The sequence below is a fragment of the Trachypithecus francoisi genome, unplaced genomic scaffold, assembly GCF_009764315.1.
Source record: "Trachypithecus francoisi isolate TF-2019V2 unplaced genomic scaffold, Tfra_2.0 Lachesis_group16, whole genome shotgun sequence".
NCBI classification, from domain to species: domain Eukaryota; kingdom Metazoa; phylum Chordata; class Mammalia; order Primates; family Cercopithecidae; genus Trachypithecus; species Trachypithecus francoisi.
This window is the reverse complement of record NW_022681461.1, coordinates 89,099,595-89,116,940: the sequence shown is the minus strand read 5'-3', so window position 1 is coordinate 89,116,940 and position 17,346 is coordinate 89,099,595. Positions and strand designations below refer to the sequence as shown.

Sequence of the window (17,346 nt, the reverse complement as noted above, 5' to 3'; positions counted from 1 at the left end):
AAGGGAAGACATGAGCCCTGCATCTCAGCATATCTCCATCCTGCACTTTAACATCACAACGTCAAACCCCAGTTTCCCATGGGAGGAAATATGACTCTGGAAATGTAAAAAACATGAAACCAACCAGTAAAGTGTAAGAGATAAGTCACAACATTACTTGTTTTGAGACAGCGGAAAACCATCTTTTTCATCAAAATAAAACTAAAAACACAGAAATCCGATAAGTACCATCTTGAGAGAACTATTACTCTTTCCCTCAGCTTGTGTTGCTCTCAGCCTTATGGCAATTATGGGTTATTTCTTCTTCTCTACCTCCATCCTTCCATTTCTTCCTGTCTTTGTTTCTCCTTCTCCCTCTCAGTCCCTCTCCCTCTCCGCCTCCTCCTCGCATCTACCTACCCACCTCTGGTTCTCTCACTCATATTTTCCAAAAGGAGTACTCATTAATAGCTTCCTAATAAGGAAAAAATACCTTGAAAACTAGTTTTGTTTTGAGACAGGGTCTTGCTCTGTCACCCAGACTGGAAAGCTAGTTTTATAAAATAAAATGGGGGTGCCGAGACTTGAACCCAGGGTTGCTGTGCTCTAAGTTCACTGCCCATTCTGATAACGGGGGTTTGGGGGATCATGGATTGGCCACCGACTCACAGGCCTGAGAGAGGGGGCCTTGCTGGAGCAACCTGGGGCAGGCAGAGTCCTGCAGCTTCAGCAGGTGGCTCAGCCCCATCTGCCTGGAGCCACATTGTGGTCTGCTTCTGTTGCAGTTTGTGGGGAAGTATGAGACCCTCATGTTTTACTGGCCCTCGCTGCTGTGCCTCGCCTTCCTGCTGGGACGCTTCCTGCATATGTTTGTCAAGGCTCTGAGGGTGCACCTTGGCTGGGAGTTCCAGGTGGTGAGTACTAAGTATGAGCACTGCATGTACTGATGGGTTTAATCCCTACAACAGCCAGAGAGGCAGGTACTGTTACTACACCTCACATTCTGAATTCCGAAACTTGGATGCAGACAGGTGAGTTGAGTTGCCTGAGGTCACCCAGCTGTGAACCCTGAAAATCTGAGACAGGTCTCAGTTAATTTAGAAAGTTTATTTTGTTAAAGTTGAAGACACGTGCCCATGACACAGCCTCATGAGGTCCTGACAACATGTGCCCAGTGTGGTCAGAGCACCGTTTGGTTTGATACATTTTAGGGAGACATGAGACATCAATCAACATATGTAAGATGAACGTTGGTTCAGTCTGGAAAGGTGGGACAACTGGAAGAGGCTTCCAGGTCATAGGTAGATGAGACAAATGGTTGCAATCTTTTGAGTTTCTGATTAGCCTTTCCAAAGGAGTCGATCAGATATGCATTTGTCTCAGTGAGCAGAGGGGTGACTTTGAATAGAATGGAAGGCAGATTTGCCCTAAGCAGTTCCCAGTTTGACTTTTCCCTTTAGCTTAGTAATTTTGGGGGCCCAAGATATTTTCCTTTTACATGGCTAACCTGTAGCAGAGCCAGAAGTGGAATCTAGACAGTTCAGTTGTGGAGTCTCTTCCTTAACCACTGTCAAACACAGCTTCTTTGACACAGGGCAAATTCAACAGTGGGGTGTAGGGGAGAGGAAAAGACCTATCTTGACCACAGCATGGCTAAATCCAAAAGAGCAACTCCTACCCCAAATCCTGCCCTCTGTGGCCATTGCCCCCCCCCCCTTAACAAGATCAAAACCCTAACAAGAATTTGTGAGCCAAAGTGTAAGCCTGTCTGCTGTCTTACAGGAAGAAAAGTCTGTCCTGGAAACGCACCAGGCAGAGCACGTCAAGCAGCTCCTGAGGACACCCCGCCCTCAGTAAGCCACAGTTTTGTTCATTCGCCTGCAAGTTTGCACCCACTCTGATGAGCCCTGATGATGCAGCAGAGCCTGGGATGACCAGAAAGGCACTATAATGGTCAAGACTCTCATTTGCTAAAAACAGAAACCCAACTCAAACCGGATTAAAGCAAGAAAGGAAATTAATGGGCTCCCATCACTGAAATGTCTAGAGGTAGTCAGTTTCAGGCAAGCTGGATCCAGAGGCTTAATTGATATCATCAGAACTAGGTCTCTTTCCCTCAATCTCCCCTCAGCTCTGCTTTTATGTGTGGGCCTCACAGTTAGGTGGGATTCCTCCACATGGTGGCGCCCAGACTCTCTAAATTTATACCCTCCTGGTTTAAGCCTAGAAGAAAGACGAATGCTCCTTTCCAGTTATTCAAACAAAAGTCCCACAAATGTGTTTCACTGAATCAAATTGGATCACACGCCACCTCAGAACCACTTACTGTGGCAGTGATTGGAGTGCACTGATTGGCTAAGCCTGAGTCACATGTCCCTCCCCTTCCCCCAGAGCCAGGAAGTGGGATCAGCATCACTTACCTGCTAAGACCCAGGGTGAGAGAGTGGTGGTTCCCCAAATTAAAACTGAGGTGTTAGGCCGGGCATGGCGACTCATGACTGTAATCCCAGTACTTTGGGAGGCTGAAGCAGGAGAATCACTTGAGCTCACGAGTTCAAGACCAGCCTGGGCAACGTGGTGAGACCCCCGTCTCTACAAAAAATGAACAATATAGTTGGGTGTGGTGGTGCACATCTGTGGTCCCAGCTACCTGAGAGGCTGAGGTGGGAGGATCGCTTGAGTTGAGAGGTCAAGGCTGCAGTAAGCAGTGACCATGCTACTGCACTCCAGCTTGGGCAACAGAGTAAAACCATGTATCAAAACAAAAACAAAAGAAACAAACAAAACAAAACTGAGGTGCTGTTACCAGTAGACGAGGATATAGATGTTGCCAGGCAAAAGTACCAGATCTCAGAATCGTATAAGCCACCACCACATCTGCTCCTTTCACTATGCATGTGGGCATATGCCGCAGTGAAAGGACGTGTCTGGTCCATGGTCACACAGTAGCAAAGCTAGTAATTTGGTTAGAATTCAGTTTGGCTACATGTAGTAGAAAACCCAAAATAATGGTGGCACAACCAAGAGAAAGATGTATTATTTTCTCTTATAAAATAACTCTGAAGGTGAGCAGTCCATCCTGACCCTGGATCAGTTCGCCAATCACCTGTCTTTCTGTTCTAGCATCATGTATGTGCTTTCCATCCTCAATGCTGTCTCATGGTCCAATGGGGCTGCTGGAGCTCCAGCTTGGACCAGCCACCACATCTGTATTTCAGACAGCAGGCAAGGCAAGGCAAGCGAGGCAAAGAAGCTTTCCCAGCTGTGTTAGTTCCATCTGAGCAGCCTCTCCAAAGTTCCACACCACACTTGTGGTCACGTGTTATTGGCCTGGATTTAGTCTGGTCACTCTTAGCTGCAAGACAGGTTGGGAACTTTAACCTTTTAGTCTGGTGATTTTCTGCCCAAAATAAAATCCAGTTTTTGTCCTTAAGAATAAGGGGAGAATGAAAACAATGGAAGCTAACAGTGATCTCTTTCTATAATATAATCTAAGATAAAAAGAAGGTGGGGTTATTTTCAGATGAATCAGGCAGTTGTTTTCCTACCAGCCTCTCATCTCTTGATATTTATTTCTCATCCACAGAGAGAAAAAAAAGTCTTGGTTCCAAACCAGGATATATGAGTGGGATCCCTGCTTTCAATTTCCAAGCAGAATGATTGGAACCATTGTGTTGGCGTTCATCTGCCTGTATCTTGTAAGTAGCTCTAAGAAAACCTTTTTATATTTTATAAATGGGGGAGGCTTGGGCCTAGGGTTATGGAGTATTTGAGGTAAGCAGTATGTTCCTAAAGAGCTGGGTCAAAATTGAATCTTGGTAAATCAAAGAAGTACAGTGCTTCAAACCCACCATTTTGATTCTAAGGACACTTTTACCCACATGGTGAGTATGACTGTAAAAATAATCCACAAAAAAAGACTCATAATGGTTAAAATGCCACACGGTGAAATTTATTATCAGCTAAAACCTGATAGAAGAAAAATATATTTAAGAATATTTTGATATGCAAAATTTGAGCCAGGAAAGTTTACTTGGTAGAAATAGTGATCCCTAAAGAAAACTTAACAATAGTAGAATCTGTGATCAATAAATTCTTCCGTGAGCAAAAATCAAATCATTTAAATGTAAAATAATTGATTCTGATCAAAATAATTTCAATTCTTTTTCAATAATTGAATTTAAAATTATTGAATTTATTATAAATTAATAATTGAATTCATTTTAATTTAAAAATAAAAGCAGATAACTAGAATTGGTTTACTGTACTATATTTTTAAGTGGATTAAGCATTCTTTTTTAAGTTTACTTTCTCAACAAGACATTTTAAGTGCTGGCATAATTCTGACTTCAATGTTTTATTAAGCATAGAATCAAAACATTTTGTGTGGTCAAAGTTATCTAAGATAAACTGGCTGAGTCAAAAGTAGGGTCAAAATGGATGCATAAAAATGGCAAGGCTAAATTGTCTCCTGTTCATTTTAAACGTAGTAGGAGAATACCTATTGAAGTAAATCCTGTGATTAAGTTTTTAGGTGAGTGTATTAGGTAGGTTATGCTGAAGTACCAGATAACCTTCTAAATTCCTGTGGCTTAACAGTATAGGTTTTTTACCTCCACAACAGTGGTGTGTTGTGTGTTCAGGTAGGGGAAGCTGTAGTCCTCTGTGCAGTCATTCAGGAACCCAGAATTCTTCCATCATGTGCCTTCACCATCCTAGAGGACCTCATCACAATCTGCACATAGTCAACAGAAGGGGGCAAAGCAAGGAGAGGTGCTTGTGGAGGGTTTCAATGGACTAGGTGTGGAAGTATCATATATTCTTTCCACTCCTCTTTCACTGGCAAGAACCTAGTCATGTAGCCATACCCAATATAAGGGAAGCTGGGAAATGTAGTCTAGCTCTGTGCCCAAAGAAGGGAGAATGGATTTTAAGGGACAACTACAGTTGTGTGCGACAATGAATAACAAATTTGGAATTACATTGTTTCTTAAGTATTTATGGAATATCTACTCTATGCCAAACACTGGTCTAAGAGTTGGAAGAGGACAGAGAGCTGATTCAGCTCAGTCCTGGGCTGGGAGAAGCTCATGGTCTATGAGAAGGAGATAAGACATGGTATGAGGGACCTGCCATCTTAAGAGAGAGAAAGGATAAAGTGAAATGCTCTGGAAGTTTAGCAAATCATTCAAGATCGAGCAGTTGCATGAACATGATAGTGTATGAACTCCACTTTCAGAGATAAACACGATTGGGTTTGTGGAGTGAACTGGCAGCAGGAACTACAAAAACAATGGCATGACAGCAGGATGATAAGATGTTGGGCAACCATGATATTTGTACAAGAAACATTTGTACATTTCTCCAACGTAGCTCCTGCAAAGATCAGTGAAGGGGATCAGTGTGACGTAGGGCTGCAATTGTCCCCCAGATCACACCTTACTCAAAGTTAGTCATTCTTTTTTCACTGATTCCATGAATGTTTGTAGAGTTTCTTGAGCCCTTGTGGGCCCTTATCTTGTTTGCTGGAGGGTAAAGAACAGACCATGAAGTGATTCCTGTCTCCCAAGAACTCAAAATGCCATTCATCTTAGAATAGTCAGTGTCTAGAATCATTTTCAGTAGAGTTTTGAATGGCTGGAAGACACTGGCCTTGACCCCAAGGGAAAAACCATATGTTATTCCCATGCTGAGTTGGACTCATGTGAGACCTGGAAACCTTTGCTGTGTGTCCCCAGTTCATTGTCATCGAGTTCTGCGTGTTTGTGTATGTGAGAGATGAGTTGGACGTGTTTGAAAACAAGCTGGAGAGCTACATCACCTTCACGAACCATTCAGGAGTCCTGACTCCAGTCATCCTGCAGGTGAAAGAGCTGATCAGTGTCACCAAAGGTAAAACCATAAGCCACCTGTTCTCACAACTGTATGGGAAACTGAGCGAGGGGCTTGTAACTGATGGCAGGTGGACACATGTAGTATTTGTGGCTGCTAGCATTGATATACCTGGCTGAGATGACCACACTTGGAGAAAAATGTGTTAGAGCTGATTTACCTCCCTGGATTGACTAGAAAGACAAAGGGGTCAAGACACAGTCCTTTCTTTAATGAAGCTGGAGCTGAAATGAACATGCCCTGAAAAATTTCTCATCTTAAATTGCCCGTTTTGTCTCAATGCTAATGGCAATTACTAAAATGATTCTATATTTTCCATTTGGAAAAAAATAGAACACCAAACAATGACCTTTCTTTGTGAAATGTGTATTTATATCTTTCAAGTTTTACTTGAAAGTCACTTAAAAATAGATCTCTTTAACTTAATCTCTTGTCTAACTGAAATTTTGTATCCTTTGATCCACATCTCCCCAGTCCCACCCCTCTACACACACCCCTGCTTGCCCCTGATAACCACCATTCTACTCTGCTTTCATGAGTTCACCTCTTTTACATTTCACACATAAATGAGATCATGCAGTATTTGCCTTTCTGTGCCTGACTTATTTCACTTAATGTGATATTTTCCAGGTTTATCCATGTTGTCACAAATGGCAGGATTTCCTTGTTTTTAAAGACTCAGTGGTATTCCATTGTATATAATGTATAATACATTTTCTCTATTCATTCATCTGTTGTTGGTCACTTAGGTTGATTCCATCTGTTGGCTATTGTGAACAGTGCTGCAATGAAAATGGTAGTGCAGATATCTCTTCAATATATTGATTTCATTTCCTTTGGGTATATACCAGTAGTGAGATTGATGGATCACATGGTAATTGTATTTTTAATTTTTTGAGGAACCTCCATACTGTTTTACAAAAGGTTGTACTAGTTTACATTCACACTAATAGTATCCTAGAGTTCGTTTTTCTCCACATCCTTGCCAACACTTATCTCTTGTCTTTTTGATAGTATCCATTCTCACAAGTATAAGATGGTACCTCATCATGGTTTAGATTTGTATTTCCCTGATTATTAGTGATGATGAACATTTTTTCATATACCTGTTGGCCATTGGTATGTCTTCTTTTGAGAAATGTCTGTTCAGGTCCTTTGCCCTAGGCAATAAGAAAGGCATTTTGTCTTAAAATGGAAACTTTCTTTGAAAATGACATATTCCAGTGATATGTCTATTGCCTGTGGAGGGACGAGAATTGTTCATTATTCCTAGATGAGAAAGGACCCTAGACAAGATGCCTGGATACATTCACTCGGTGTCATAAGACAAGTCAGGACCCTTCTCTTGGCCCCAGTTTCCTCATCTGTGAAATCACATATTTGTGTCATGGAAAGTTACCTTTTACATGAGCACTGAACAGATACTGCCCCTTGCACAGTACCATAGTTTCCTATTGCCTTTCAACAATTTTATTCATCTTCAGTAGAGATTTATGTTCAACATAATGATTCCCTGAGTATAACACTGAGAGAGTATATTCTAAGCTTTAATTTCAGTGATACCCATTCTAAATCTTACTTTTAGAAATACACATTTTCGTCTCTGTTTTCAGAAAAAATTTTAAAGGAAACCTCACTTTCTTGGTCTCTGTGCTTTATGGTGAATATATCACCATGTTCACTCATGTTTTGATGTATTTAGACATTTTGACAATCAAAACATTAAATTTGTCTTTATCCTGGTCTCTTCTAGCTTTAAAACAGCTACCCACTTGCCAGAGAAACTTTCAAGCTGATCATACTTCACCTTTGTCTGGGAAGATAAAGGCATTAAATTAAATGCGTAAGGTGTTCATGCTGTTAGCTGGAGCAACTCTACACTCACCCTTCTTGTAGCCAGACTTGTCTCATCCTTCCCCTCCAAACACGTTTTCCTCTGCATCCTCTGGGGTGGGATTTATGGCAGTTTTGGGGTTGGTTAAGATTTGGAATATAGCAATTGCCTAGTCTTAGTGATCCTGGGACAAGGACAAGGACACATTTGGAACTTGAAAGGAAAGGAAATCTGCTTTCATTTTCTTTCTTTTTAAGAAACATTTTTTTTTTTTTTTCCCAGAGAGGGTATCACTGTGTCACTCAGGCTTAGATGCATGATTATGGCTTACTGCAGCCTCAACCTCCCAGGCTCAGCAATCCTCCCACTCTGCTTGCCAAGTGGCTGGGACCACAAGCACATGCCACCACACCCAGCTAATTTGCTGATTTTTTCTGTAGAGACGGGATCTTGCTATGTTGCCCAGGCTGGTCTCAAACTCCTGCAGTCCAGCAGTCCTCCCACTTTGGCCTCCCAGAGTGCTAGGATTACAGATGTGAGCTACTACACCTGGCCTTGAAACACCTTTATGGAGACATAATCCACATTCCATACATTCATCCATTTAAGTGTACCATTCAATGGTTTTTAGTATTTTCTCAAGATTGTGCAACCATTTAGAACATTTTTCGTCACCTCCCCAAAGCATCATGACCCATTTCCCTCTAACCTTTCCTGTCCTAAGCAACTACGAATCTATTTTCTATACTTATGGATTTTCATATTCCAGACCTGTCGTAGAAATGGAATAATATGATAATGTCGTCTCTTTTTCAAATTTATTTTTTAAACTGACATAAAATTTTATGTATTTATTCTGTACAACATAATGTTTTGAAGTATATATAATTTTAAAATGGCTAAATCTAGCTCATTGACAAATACATTACCTCAAATAGTTACCATTTTTGTGATGGAATACTTATCATTCATTCAGCATTTTTGTAGAATATAATATATCATTATGAACTACAGTCACCATGTTGTACAATAGATCTCTTGAACTTATTCCTCCTATTTACAATACATCACCCTTTGTGACAGGCTTCTTTCACATAGCACAGTGTTTACAAGGTTCATCCATATCATATCATGTGTCCAAATTTTTAAATTATTTTTCATTCCTTTTTATTGTCAATTACTGTTCCATTATATGAATATACCACATTTTATTTGTCCATTCATCAGTTGATAAAAATTTGGGTTGCTGTAACTTTTTGGCTGTTACAAATAATACTGCTAGGAACATTCATGTACAAGTATTATATATATTTTTTTACATATTTTGGGTATATATCTAGGAGTGGAATAGCCTGTTAAACATATGACAACTCTATGTTTAACCTTTTGGAGAACTGCTAAACTGTTTTCAAAAGTAGCTGCATCACTGTCTAGTCTTACCAGCATTGTGGAAATTCCAATTTCTCCACATCCTTGCCAACACTTATTATTATCCATCTTTTTGTTTATAGCCATCTAGTGGAGATGCAGTGGAATCTCACTGTTGTTTTTATTTTCATTTCTTTAGTGGCTAATAGTGTCTGGCAACTTTACATGTACTTTTACACGTACTGGCCATTTGTATATATTCTTTTGAGAAATGTCTGTTCAGATTCTTTGATCATGTAAACATTGGATGATTTTTCTGTTTATTTATTGAGCTATAAGTGTGCTTATATAGTTTGTATACAAATCCCTTATGAGATACATGATTTGAAAATGTTTTCTCCCATTTTGTGTTACTTTTTCACTTTTTTTGATGATATCTTTTGAAACACAAATGTTTCCAATTTTGATGAAGCCAAACATATCTGTTTTTTGTTATATCACTTGTGCTTTTGGTGTCATATCTAAGAAACCATTGCCTAACCCAAGATCACAGGGATTTTTCTCATATTTTCTTCTAAGACTTTTTTAGTTTTGCCTCTTACATGTAGGCCTTTGATCCATTTTTAGCTCATTTTTATGCATGGTGTGAGGTAGGAGTCTAATTTCATTGTTTTGCATGTGAATATCAAGTTGTTCCAGCACCATTTGTCAAAAAACACATTTTTTGCCCCATTGAATTGTCTTGTCATCTGTGTTGATAATAAATTGACCATAAGTATGAGGGTTTATTTTGGATTCTCAATTCTATTCCATTGATCTATTTGTCTGTCCTTATGTCAGTATCACTGTGCCTTCATTACTATAACTTTGTAGTAAGTTTGAAATTAGAAACAGAAAGTCCTATAATTTTCTTTTTCTTTTTCTGAATTTTATTGCCTGTTCTTGGTTCCTTCAATTTTATATGAATATTAGGATTAGCTTGTCAATTAATGCTAAGATGGCATTTGAATTATGATAGGGATTGAGTTGAATCTATAGATCCATTTGGGTAGTATTGCTATGTTAACAATGAATATCCTATATGTGAATGTGGGAAGTCTTCCCAGTAATTTATGTCTTCTTTAAATTTTTTCAAAATCTTTTGTGGCTTTCAGTGTACAAGTTGTACATTCTTTTGCTAAATTTAATATTATTTTATTATTTTTGATACTATTGTAAATGCAATCATTTTCTTATTTCATTTTCAGGTTGTTTGTTGCTTGTGTATAGAAATACAATTGACTTTTATGTATTTCTCTTGTGCCCTGTAAACCTTACTGTACTCATTTATTAGTTCTAATACTTTTTTTATGTATTTCCTGGTTTTTCTATATATGAGATCATGCATTTGTGAATAGAGTTTTATTTTTTCCTTTCCAATCTGGATGCATTTTATTTTCTTTTTCTTGCCTAATTGCACTGGCTTGAACCTCTAGTACAATCTTGGCTAGAATTGGTGAGAGTAGATATTTTTGTTGTTGTTGTTGTTCTTGAGGTTAGGGGGAAAGCATTCAGTCTTTTACCACTAAGTGTGATGTTAGCTGTGAGTTTTTAGCAGTGCCCTTTATCAGGCTAAGGAAGTTATTTTGTATTCCTAATAAGTTGAGTAGTGTTTTTTTGTTTTGCTTTGTTTGTAATTGACACATAAAACTTGTACATATTTATTAGCTACAATGTGATGTTTAGATACCTATATACATTGACTGATGATTAAATCAGTAAACCTATCCCCTCAAACATTTATCATTTACTTATGGTGAGAACATTCAAAATCCTGTCTTCTAGCTATTTTGAAATATACAACACATTATTGTTAACTATAGTTTCTGTACTCTGCAACAGAACACCAGATGTTGAATGTTTTTAATTGTAAAGAGATGTTGGATTTTGTCAAATACTTTTTTTGCACCTATTGATAATCAACTTCTACAGAAGTTTTTAAACCAACAAATCATCCTACTTCCCTGTTTCTACATCCCTCTTTTATGAACTCACACAGTCTCTCTAAAAGCAAAGTCGATTCTCAATATCAAAACTTGCTGAAGGGTGGGTGAGTGAATAGCCAAGACATCTTGATCCCAGCTATCTTTGTACCCGGTTGAGGTATAACCAACACCCCTCCCAAAAAAGTGGCAATCAATTAGAGGTCAAATATGTTTTTCATGGACAGAGGCTATATATGATATATGGGAAATACTCCACAGCTTCTCTTTCTTTATTCACTTCACTTTATTCACTAGTGAAAATACTAGTACAAAATGAGAGGAGTATGCAGGAAGTATACTAAGGGTGTGTGCAACTAAAATAAAACAGAAAATGAGCAAGTTTACTTACACAAGAAATGTGTTAAAGTCTACTTGATTTGCTTAGAATTTTCTGGTGCAGGATTCTGCATTTTTAAAAATTCTATTTCATGTTTATTTTTCAAGGATTCTCATATCACTTTTCATATTTCAGGAGTCTGGGTGGCGACCATTTTGCCTGCCTCTCTCACATGTGTGAGCTATCTGTTCCACATTTTGGTCTGTTACAGGTAAGAGCACTCTCAGAGTCATTTGTGTGTCTTTCACCAGAAATATGTATGACAAGCTTTCCTCAGAATCTCCAATAGTGCCTTCAGTGGGCCTAGGAAGTGAATGCAAGGTCCAGGGCTAACCACATTTTTTAGTAGGAAGAAGAAAAGCATTATTGATTTGAACTTCTATATTGAGCTAACATTATGCTTAGAGTCTTTACTTGAATTTTACAACAACTCTGAGGGATAAGTCCTTTCATCCCTATTTTTACAGTTGAGAAAGCTGAAAATCAACAAAATTAAATAATTTGCCCAAGCAATTAGCAGATGATCAAGTCTTTCTGACCCCAGAGACCTTGTTATTTCTTTTACACTCAGACACCTCTACTGGGTATCAGACCTGCCTTGCTCTACAGGGCTAGTAACACTGGGTCCTCAGCAGGTGAATCTGGCTCAAGGGAACATCAATTAATATTGAATCAAGGGGACAAGAGGCATCAATCTCAAGAAAAGCAGTATAGGAAGAGGGAATGGCTTTAAACATGTTGTGAGCATTTGCAAGCAGATATCAGTTGGGTTTTAGGTACCTGCTGGTCATCTCTCTCTCTCACACACACACACACACACACACCACACGCACGCGCACACACACACACAGTCTTACAGGAAGTCCAGGCCAATTTCCAGCTCTGAAGAGCATCCTGCCTTTACATCCTCCTCATATGCCTGCCCAAAGGGCGAGTCTCTTGCAGAGGACACCCACAAGAAGGGGTGTCCTTCCTGGCAGGAAGGGTCTCAGCTCTCCACCAGCCCTGCCTTGCTCCCTGTCTCTACTTTCTTCTCACTGGACCCCACAGGTGGTCTGGATACTGCTACTCCCTCTGCCCTGCCTGATGTGGGCACACGTCTGCTCCTTCCCTCATTAGTCTGCGTGTGGCTGGGAGATATTCACTGAGACATTTGAGCACAACCAGGGACAAACATGATGCAAAGGGAGCTGCAGGGACATGGATGTGCGGCCGAGGGCACAGGGAGAGGAGGCCTGCATTCCCGTCCAGGCTGTCCCTGCCCCCACCTGTCACCCAAGAGTGATGATCCCTGTCCTGCTTCCTTATCTGAACCGTGGGGCAGAGGACACCAAGGATGAGAATCACACTACAAACTGCAGAGCACTAGCATTGTGCCAGCGTTTTAGTTTTTATTATTTCAACCTACATACAGGTGCTTTAAAAAATATTACAAAAAATGTTTAGTGTAAAGTAAGTCTTCCTCCTACTCAAACCCTGAAATTTTTGCCCCAAGCTAACCACTGTTAACTGTTTTCTGTGCATACTTTCAGAAATTTTCCATGCACAATGCAAATATGAGTGTGTGCTCTGTGTGTGTTGTATGTGTGGGTGGTACCACACTCAACTCCATGCTGCCAAACAGAAATAAAATGAAATTCACATGTTCAACTTTGAAAGTTCTAGTAGCCTCTGTTTAAAAAGTAAAAATAGGTTACATTAGTCTTAATCATGTTTTATTTAACCCAATATATCTCAAATATTATCACTTCAACATGTAATATATACAAAAAATATTATTGAGATATTTGCATTCTGTATTTGTTCCAAGTCTTTCCAGTTTAGTGGTCATGAAAAGTACAAAACAGGCTGAAAACTGCTGGGGATAGAACGTGAAGTAAGAAAGCCGGGACACAAATATGAGTGTAGACTATGAACATAATGCTGTCAACCTCACCTTTATGCACGGGGCCAAGGACTGGACCAGAACATTGAAAGATGAAGCTGTGACTTGTGAGGGGTTGTTTTCCCTTTGTCATTTTCCTTTACATTGTTATAAGATTAGGCAATCAATGAGATTGGTTTTCTGTTTTCAACTTTATTTATGTATTTATTTGACAGAGTCTTGGTCTGTCGCCCAGGCTGGAGTGCAGTGGCGCGACCTTGACTCACTGCAACCTCTGCCCCCCAGGTTTAAGTAATTCTCCTGCCTCAGCCTCCCGAGTAGCTGGGACTACAGGCACATGCCACCATGCCTGGTTATGTTTTCAACTGTTTTTAAATCTTACTACATAGGTAATATATATTCATCATAGAAAAATAAGAAAATATAGAAAGAAAAATAGGCCAGGTGCAGTGGCTCACACCTGTAATCCTACCACATTGAGAGGCCTAGGCAGGGGGATGGCTTGAGTCCAGGAGTTTGAGACCAGCCTGGGCAGTATAGTGAGACTCTGTCTCTACAAAAAGTTAAAATAAAAAAAAATTAGCTGGGCATGGTGGCGTGTTCCTATAGTCCCAACTACTTGGGAGGCTGAGGTGGGAGGATTGCTTGAGCCCAGGAGGCAGAGGTTGCAGTGAGCCAAAATGGTGCCACTGTACTCCAGCCTAGGTGACAGAGTGAAACCCTGTCAAAAAAAAAAAAAGAAGAGAAGAAGAAAGAAAGAAAGAAAGAAAGAAAGAAAAAAGAAACAAGTCACACATAATCTCATCTATCAGATTCAGTCACCATTATGACTCAATAAATACATACTATTTTTATAAAATATAATCTAGACTAAAGATCAAGACTTTTAAGGCAACTCAGGGCTACCTGGTGAGCTGCAGTCAGCACAGGGAGGCCAGGGTGCCCACTATCAGCCCTGTAGGCCTTCCTGTGCTATCTATGGGACTCTAATTACGCACAAAGAACCATCAGTTATGGGCACTACTTAATGTACTACATCTTTTCCAGAAAGCACATAAAGAGGCTATGGGCAGGAGATAAACATTTTCTTCCTTTGAAGTTCCATAACCCGGCCTCCTCAGCAAGCGTGGTGAGTCTGCCGAGGTCTCTCTCTGATCTGAGACTAAGCCATATGCCAAAACCTGAGGGTGAGCGTGACACCCGCCTCACTGGGTTGGTGGGTGAACTTCCAATGAGAAAGGGATGCTGGGCACATGTGGCAGAGGTAATGAAGTTTTCCTCCTTCTCTGAGACCTCTTTTTCCCTGTGAAACCTCAGGTGGCCATTGCAAGGTACTCTGGCTGGCAAATAGCCTATATTCTGTGGGGTAAGTGCCGATATGTGACCCATCCAATTCAACACACATGCCCTCATCACCTAGGGGGTCCTGGCTGTGAGTGGGGAGGAGAGAGGTGGTCAGAAGCAGCCCTAGCCTCTGCCCTTGAGGGACCTTCAGGACAGAAGGAAACACATAGTCTCGAGGTCCTCCTCACCACCCATCCTGAACCCAGGGAGTACATATGCTAAGGGTGGTGGTGACCCAGAGGAGAAGAAAATGACTATCCAGCCCCAGGGCAGGGCTCAGATGCCTTCTAGGGGAGTTGACACTCGAACTGCACCTAGCAGGTAGAGTAGGAAGTGAACAGGAAGGAGGGTGAGGCCTTGCCAGGCAGAAGAAACAGATAAGCAAGCATGCCAGGTTGTCTGGCAGGAGAAGGGTAGAGGGTAGCCTGCAAGGAGGGGCATAGGGGGTGGCTCACGAAGGACCTTGAGTTACCACCGGCTCCCTTCATTCCTAGGCTACCTCATCATTCACGTGGTGCAGAGCCTATGTGGCATGGCAATCATGTACGGCCTGGTGCTGCCCATCGTTCACAACCGGGGTCTGGAGATGCTGCAAGGGCTGGGCATTGGGATGTAAGTGCTGGGCGGGTATCCTGTCATTGCTGTGTTCTGAGAGCTGGTGTGCCCACCAGCTGCTATGTGGACCCATGGTCTTGGCCCTGACCCAGAGATGGGACATCATAGCAACTTATGGGGAGAGGAAACAGCATTCACAAAAGACTGCCTCTCACACCATTCCATAACACCCTCACAACCGTGTGTGTGGGGGGGGGATACATGTATGTCCATTTTCCAGCTGGGAAAATTGAGGTTTAGGAAGGTAAAATGAGAGGCAAGACAGTATGATGGAAGGAGGCAGGAAATCCTGGCAAAGCTTTTGGATCTGCTGTGTGACCTGGGGTAAGTTACTCCACTTCTCTACCTCTCAGTTTACATATCTGGAAGACAAAGTGAATGTTGGCTTCATTGAGTATTTAGTATGCATCTTTTCTCATAACAGCCTATGAATTTGGTGCTTGTGTTACCTTCCATTTTGTAGACCGGGGAACAGAGGCACAGAGAGACTGAGCGTTTCCTCCAAGCAGGGGGAGGACTCAGGATTGGGAGCTGGGCAATCTGAAACCAAAGCCTCCTTTTAGCCACTACCTCTCATTGCCACTCAGGGGATGTCAACACAGCATGCAGTGCTCTCTGGGGCCCCTCCCTGCTCTGAGCTTCTTGATTCCATACTTGCCACCTGTGAGTTGGAGGCAGAGCCTGTCCTGTCCACTCTCTTGTGGTATTCTCAGGAACTTCCAAGAACCCCATTCCATTTTTTAATTCCCAACCTGTTAAACTGCTCACCTAGTGGCCACCCCTGGTGAAAGGGACATCAGTGAAATCCTGGAGTAATGGTCTGTGGTCTGGAGCTAGAAGACCTGACCATGTGGTCTTGGGAAGGTCACCTCCCCTTTGTGAGCCTCAATTTTCTCTGCATAGTGGGCATGGGAATGCCTTGTAAGCGTAAAGCATGGAATTCACATTATCATTGTTCTGCCGGGTGGTCAACCTGTCTCCTCTCTCTCACTGGGCAGCAGAGAAGGGTCTGGCAGAAAGGAAAAGGCTGCCTCAGAATGGCCCCACCTTGTGTTTCAGCCTCACCATATCCATCGTCGTGGGTCTCATGATCCTGCAGATGTGGATTGCTGCCAGCTTCTTCCTACAGCCAAAACTGGGCACAGCTGACAAGCAGAAGCCCCTGGCTCTCAACAACAGGTGACGGTGAAGGAGGGAATGAGGGAATTGTAGGCCTTTGGCTTCAGCCATCTCTGGGTTCTTCCCTGTCCCCCATGCCAGGTTCCTAGGTGGGCCCCACATTCTCTGAGAGGGTGAGGTACAGTGGGTCAGCGGTGGGCTCTGGAGCTGGACTATTGGGGTCCAGATCCTGGCTCTACCCCTTAGGAGCCATGTGACATGTGGGATCTTACTCAACATCTATGAACCTCAGTTTCCCCATTTACAAATAATTGTGCATACCTCAAAGAGGCGTTGTGAGGATGAAATGTGTCAAAATATGAACTTAGAACAATAGTGCTTGGCACATGGAAATCCTTTCTAATTCATTCATTCAAAACCATCCATTCACTGGGGGAACAACGTGGGCATGAGGGTAAAGAAATAATGCCAGCACAATCTGTCTGTGAGAAGCTCAGTCCACTGGAACAGACAACAGGCACATAAACAAGGACAGAGGACGCCAGCGAGTGCAAAAGGAATACAAGAGAAACCTGGAGGAGGAGAGGCAGGGGTGGTTAACGCCACTGCAGATGGGTCTCTGGAGCTGAGGTCAGCAGAACGGTAGGATTTCTACAGGCAGAGAAGAGGAGAGGGTGTGGCTGGCAGCCAGCACCACAAGGACAAAGGCAGGAAGCCACAAAAGGGCAGGATGTGTTAGAAGATTGAGAATCACAAATGGTTGCCATGCAGTGGCTTTAGTGAGTGACAGGAAGGGGACACAAAGTGACAAGACCAGAAAACCCCTGGGGGCAGTGAGGGGGCTGAAACTCAGGATGCAAAGTTTGGGCTTTATTCCAGAGGCAACAGGAAACCACATGATCAGGTGGTCATTTGGGAAATTTCCTTTGGAAGACTTTGGAACAGCTGC

General features: G+C 41.8%; 2 protein-coding genes across 2 annotated transcripts in view; both read left to right on the top strand.

Annotated features, from left to right (window-relative positions):
• LOC117098957 (stimulated by retinoic acid gene 6 protein-like) overlaps positions 1 to 14,680 on the top strand; it is a 48,395-nt gene extending 33,715 nt beyond the window's left edge. The window contains exons 7-12 of the mRNA XM_033238037.1: positions 765 to 893; positions 1,762 to 1,832; positions 3,566 to 3,677; positions 11,570 to 11,645; positions 14,367 to 14,448; positions 14,637 to 14,680. Of these exons, the coding sequence (XP_033093928.1) occupies positions 765 to 893; positions 1,762 to 1,832; positions 3,566 to 3,677; positions 11,570 to 11,614 (357 nt within the window). The 3' untranslated portion in view covers positions 11,615 to 11,645; positions 14,367 to 14,448; positions 14,637 to 14,680. The remainder of the gene's footprint in view (positions 1 to 764; positions 894 to 1,761; positions 1,833 to 3,565; positions 3,678 to 11,569; positions 11,646 to 14,366; positions 14,449 to 14,636) is intronic.
• Positions 14,681 to 15,173: 493 nt separating this feature from the next.
• CCDC180 (coiled-coil domain containing 180) overlaps positions 15,174 to 17,346 on the top strand; it is an 83,897-nt gene continuing 81,724 nt past the window's right edge. The window contains 2 exon segments of the mRNA XM_033238038.1: positions 15,174 to 15,233; positions 15,235 to 15,275. Coding sequence (XP_033093929.1) covers positions 15,189 to 15,233; positions 15,235 to 15,275 — 86 coding nt within the window. The 5' untranslated portion in view covers positions 15,174 to 15,188.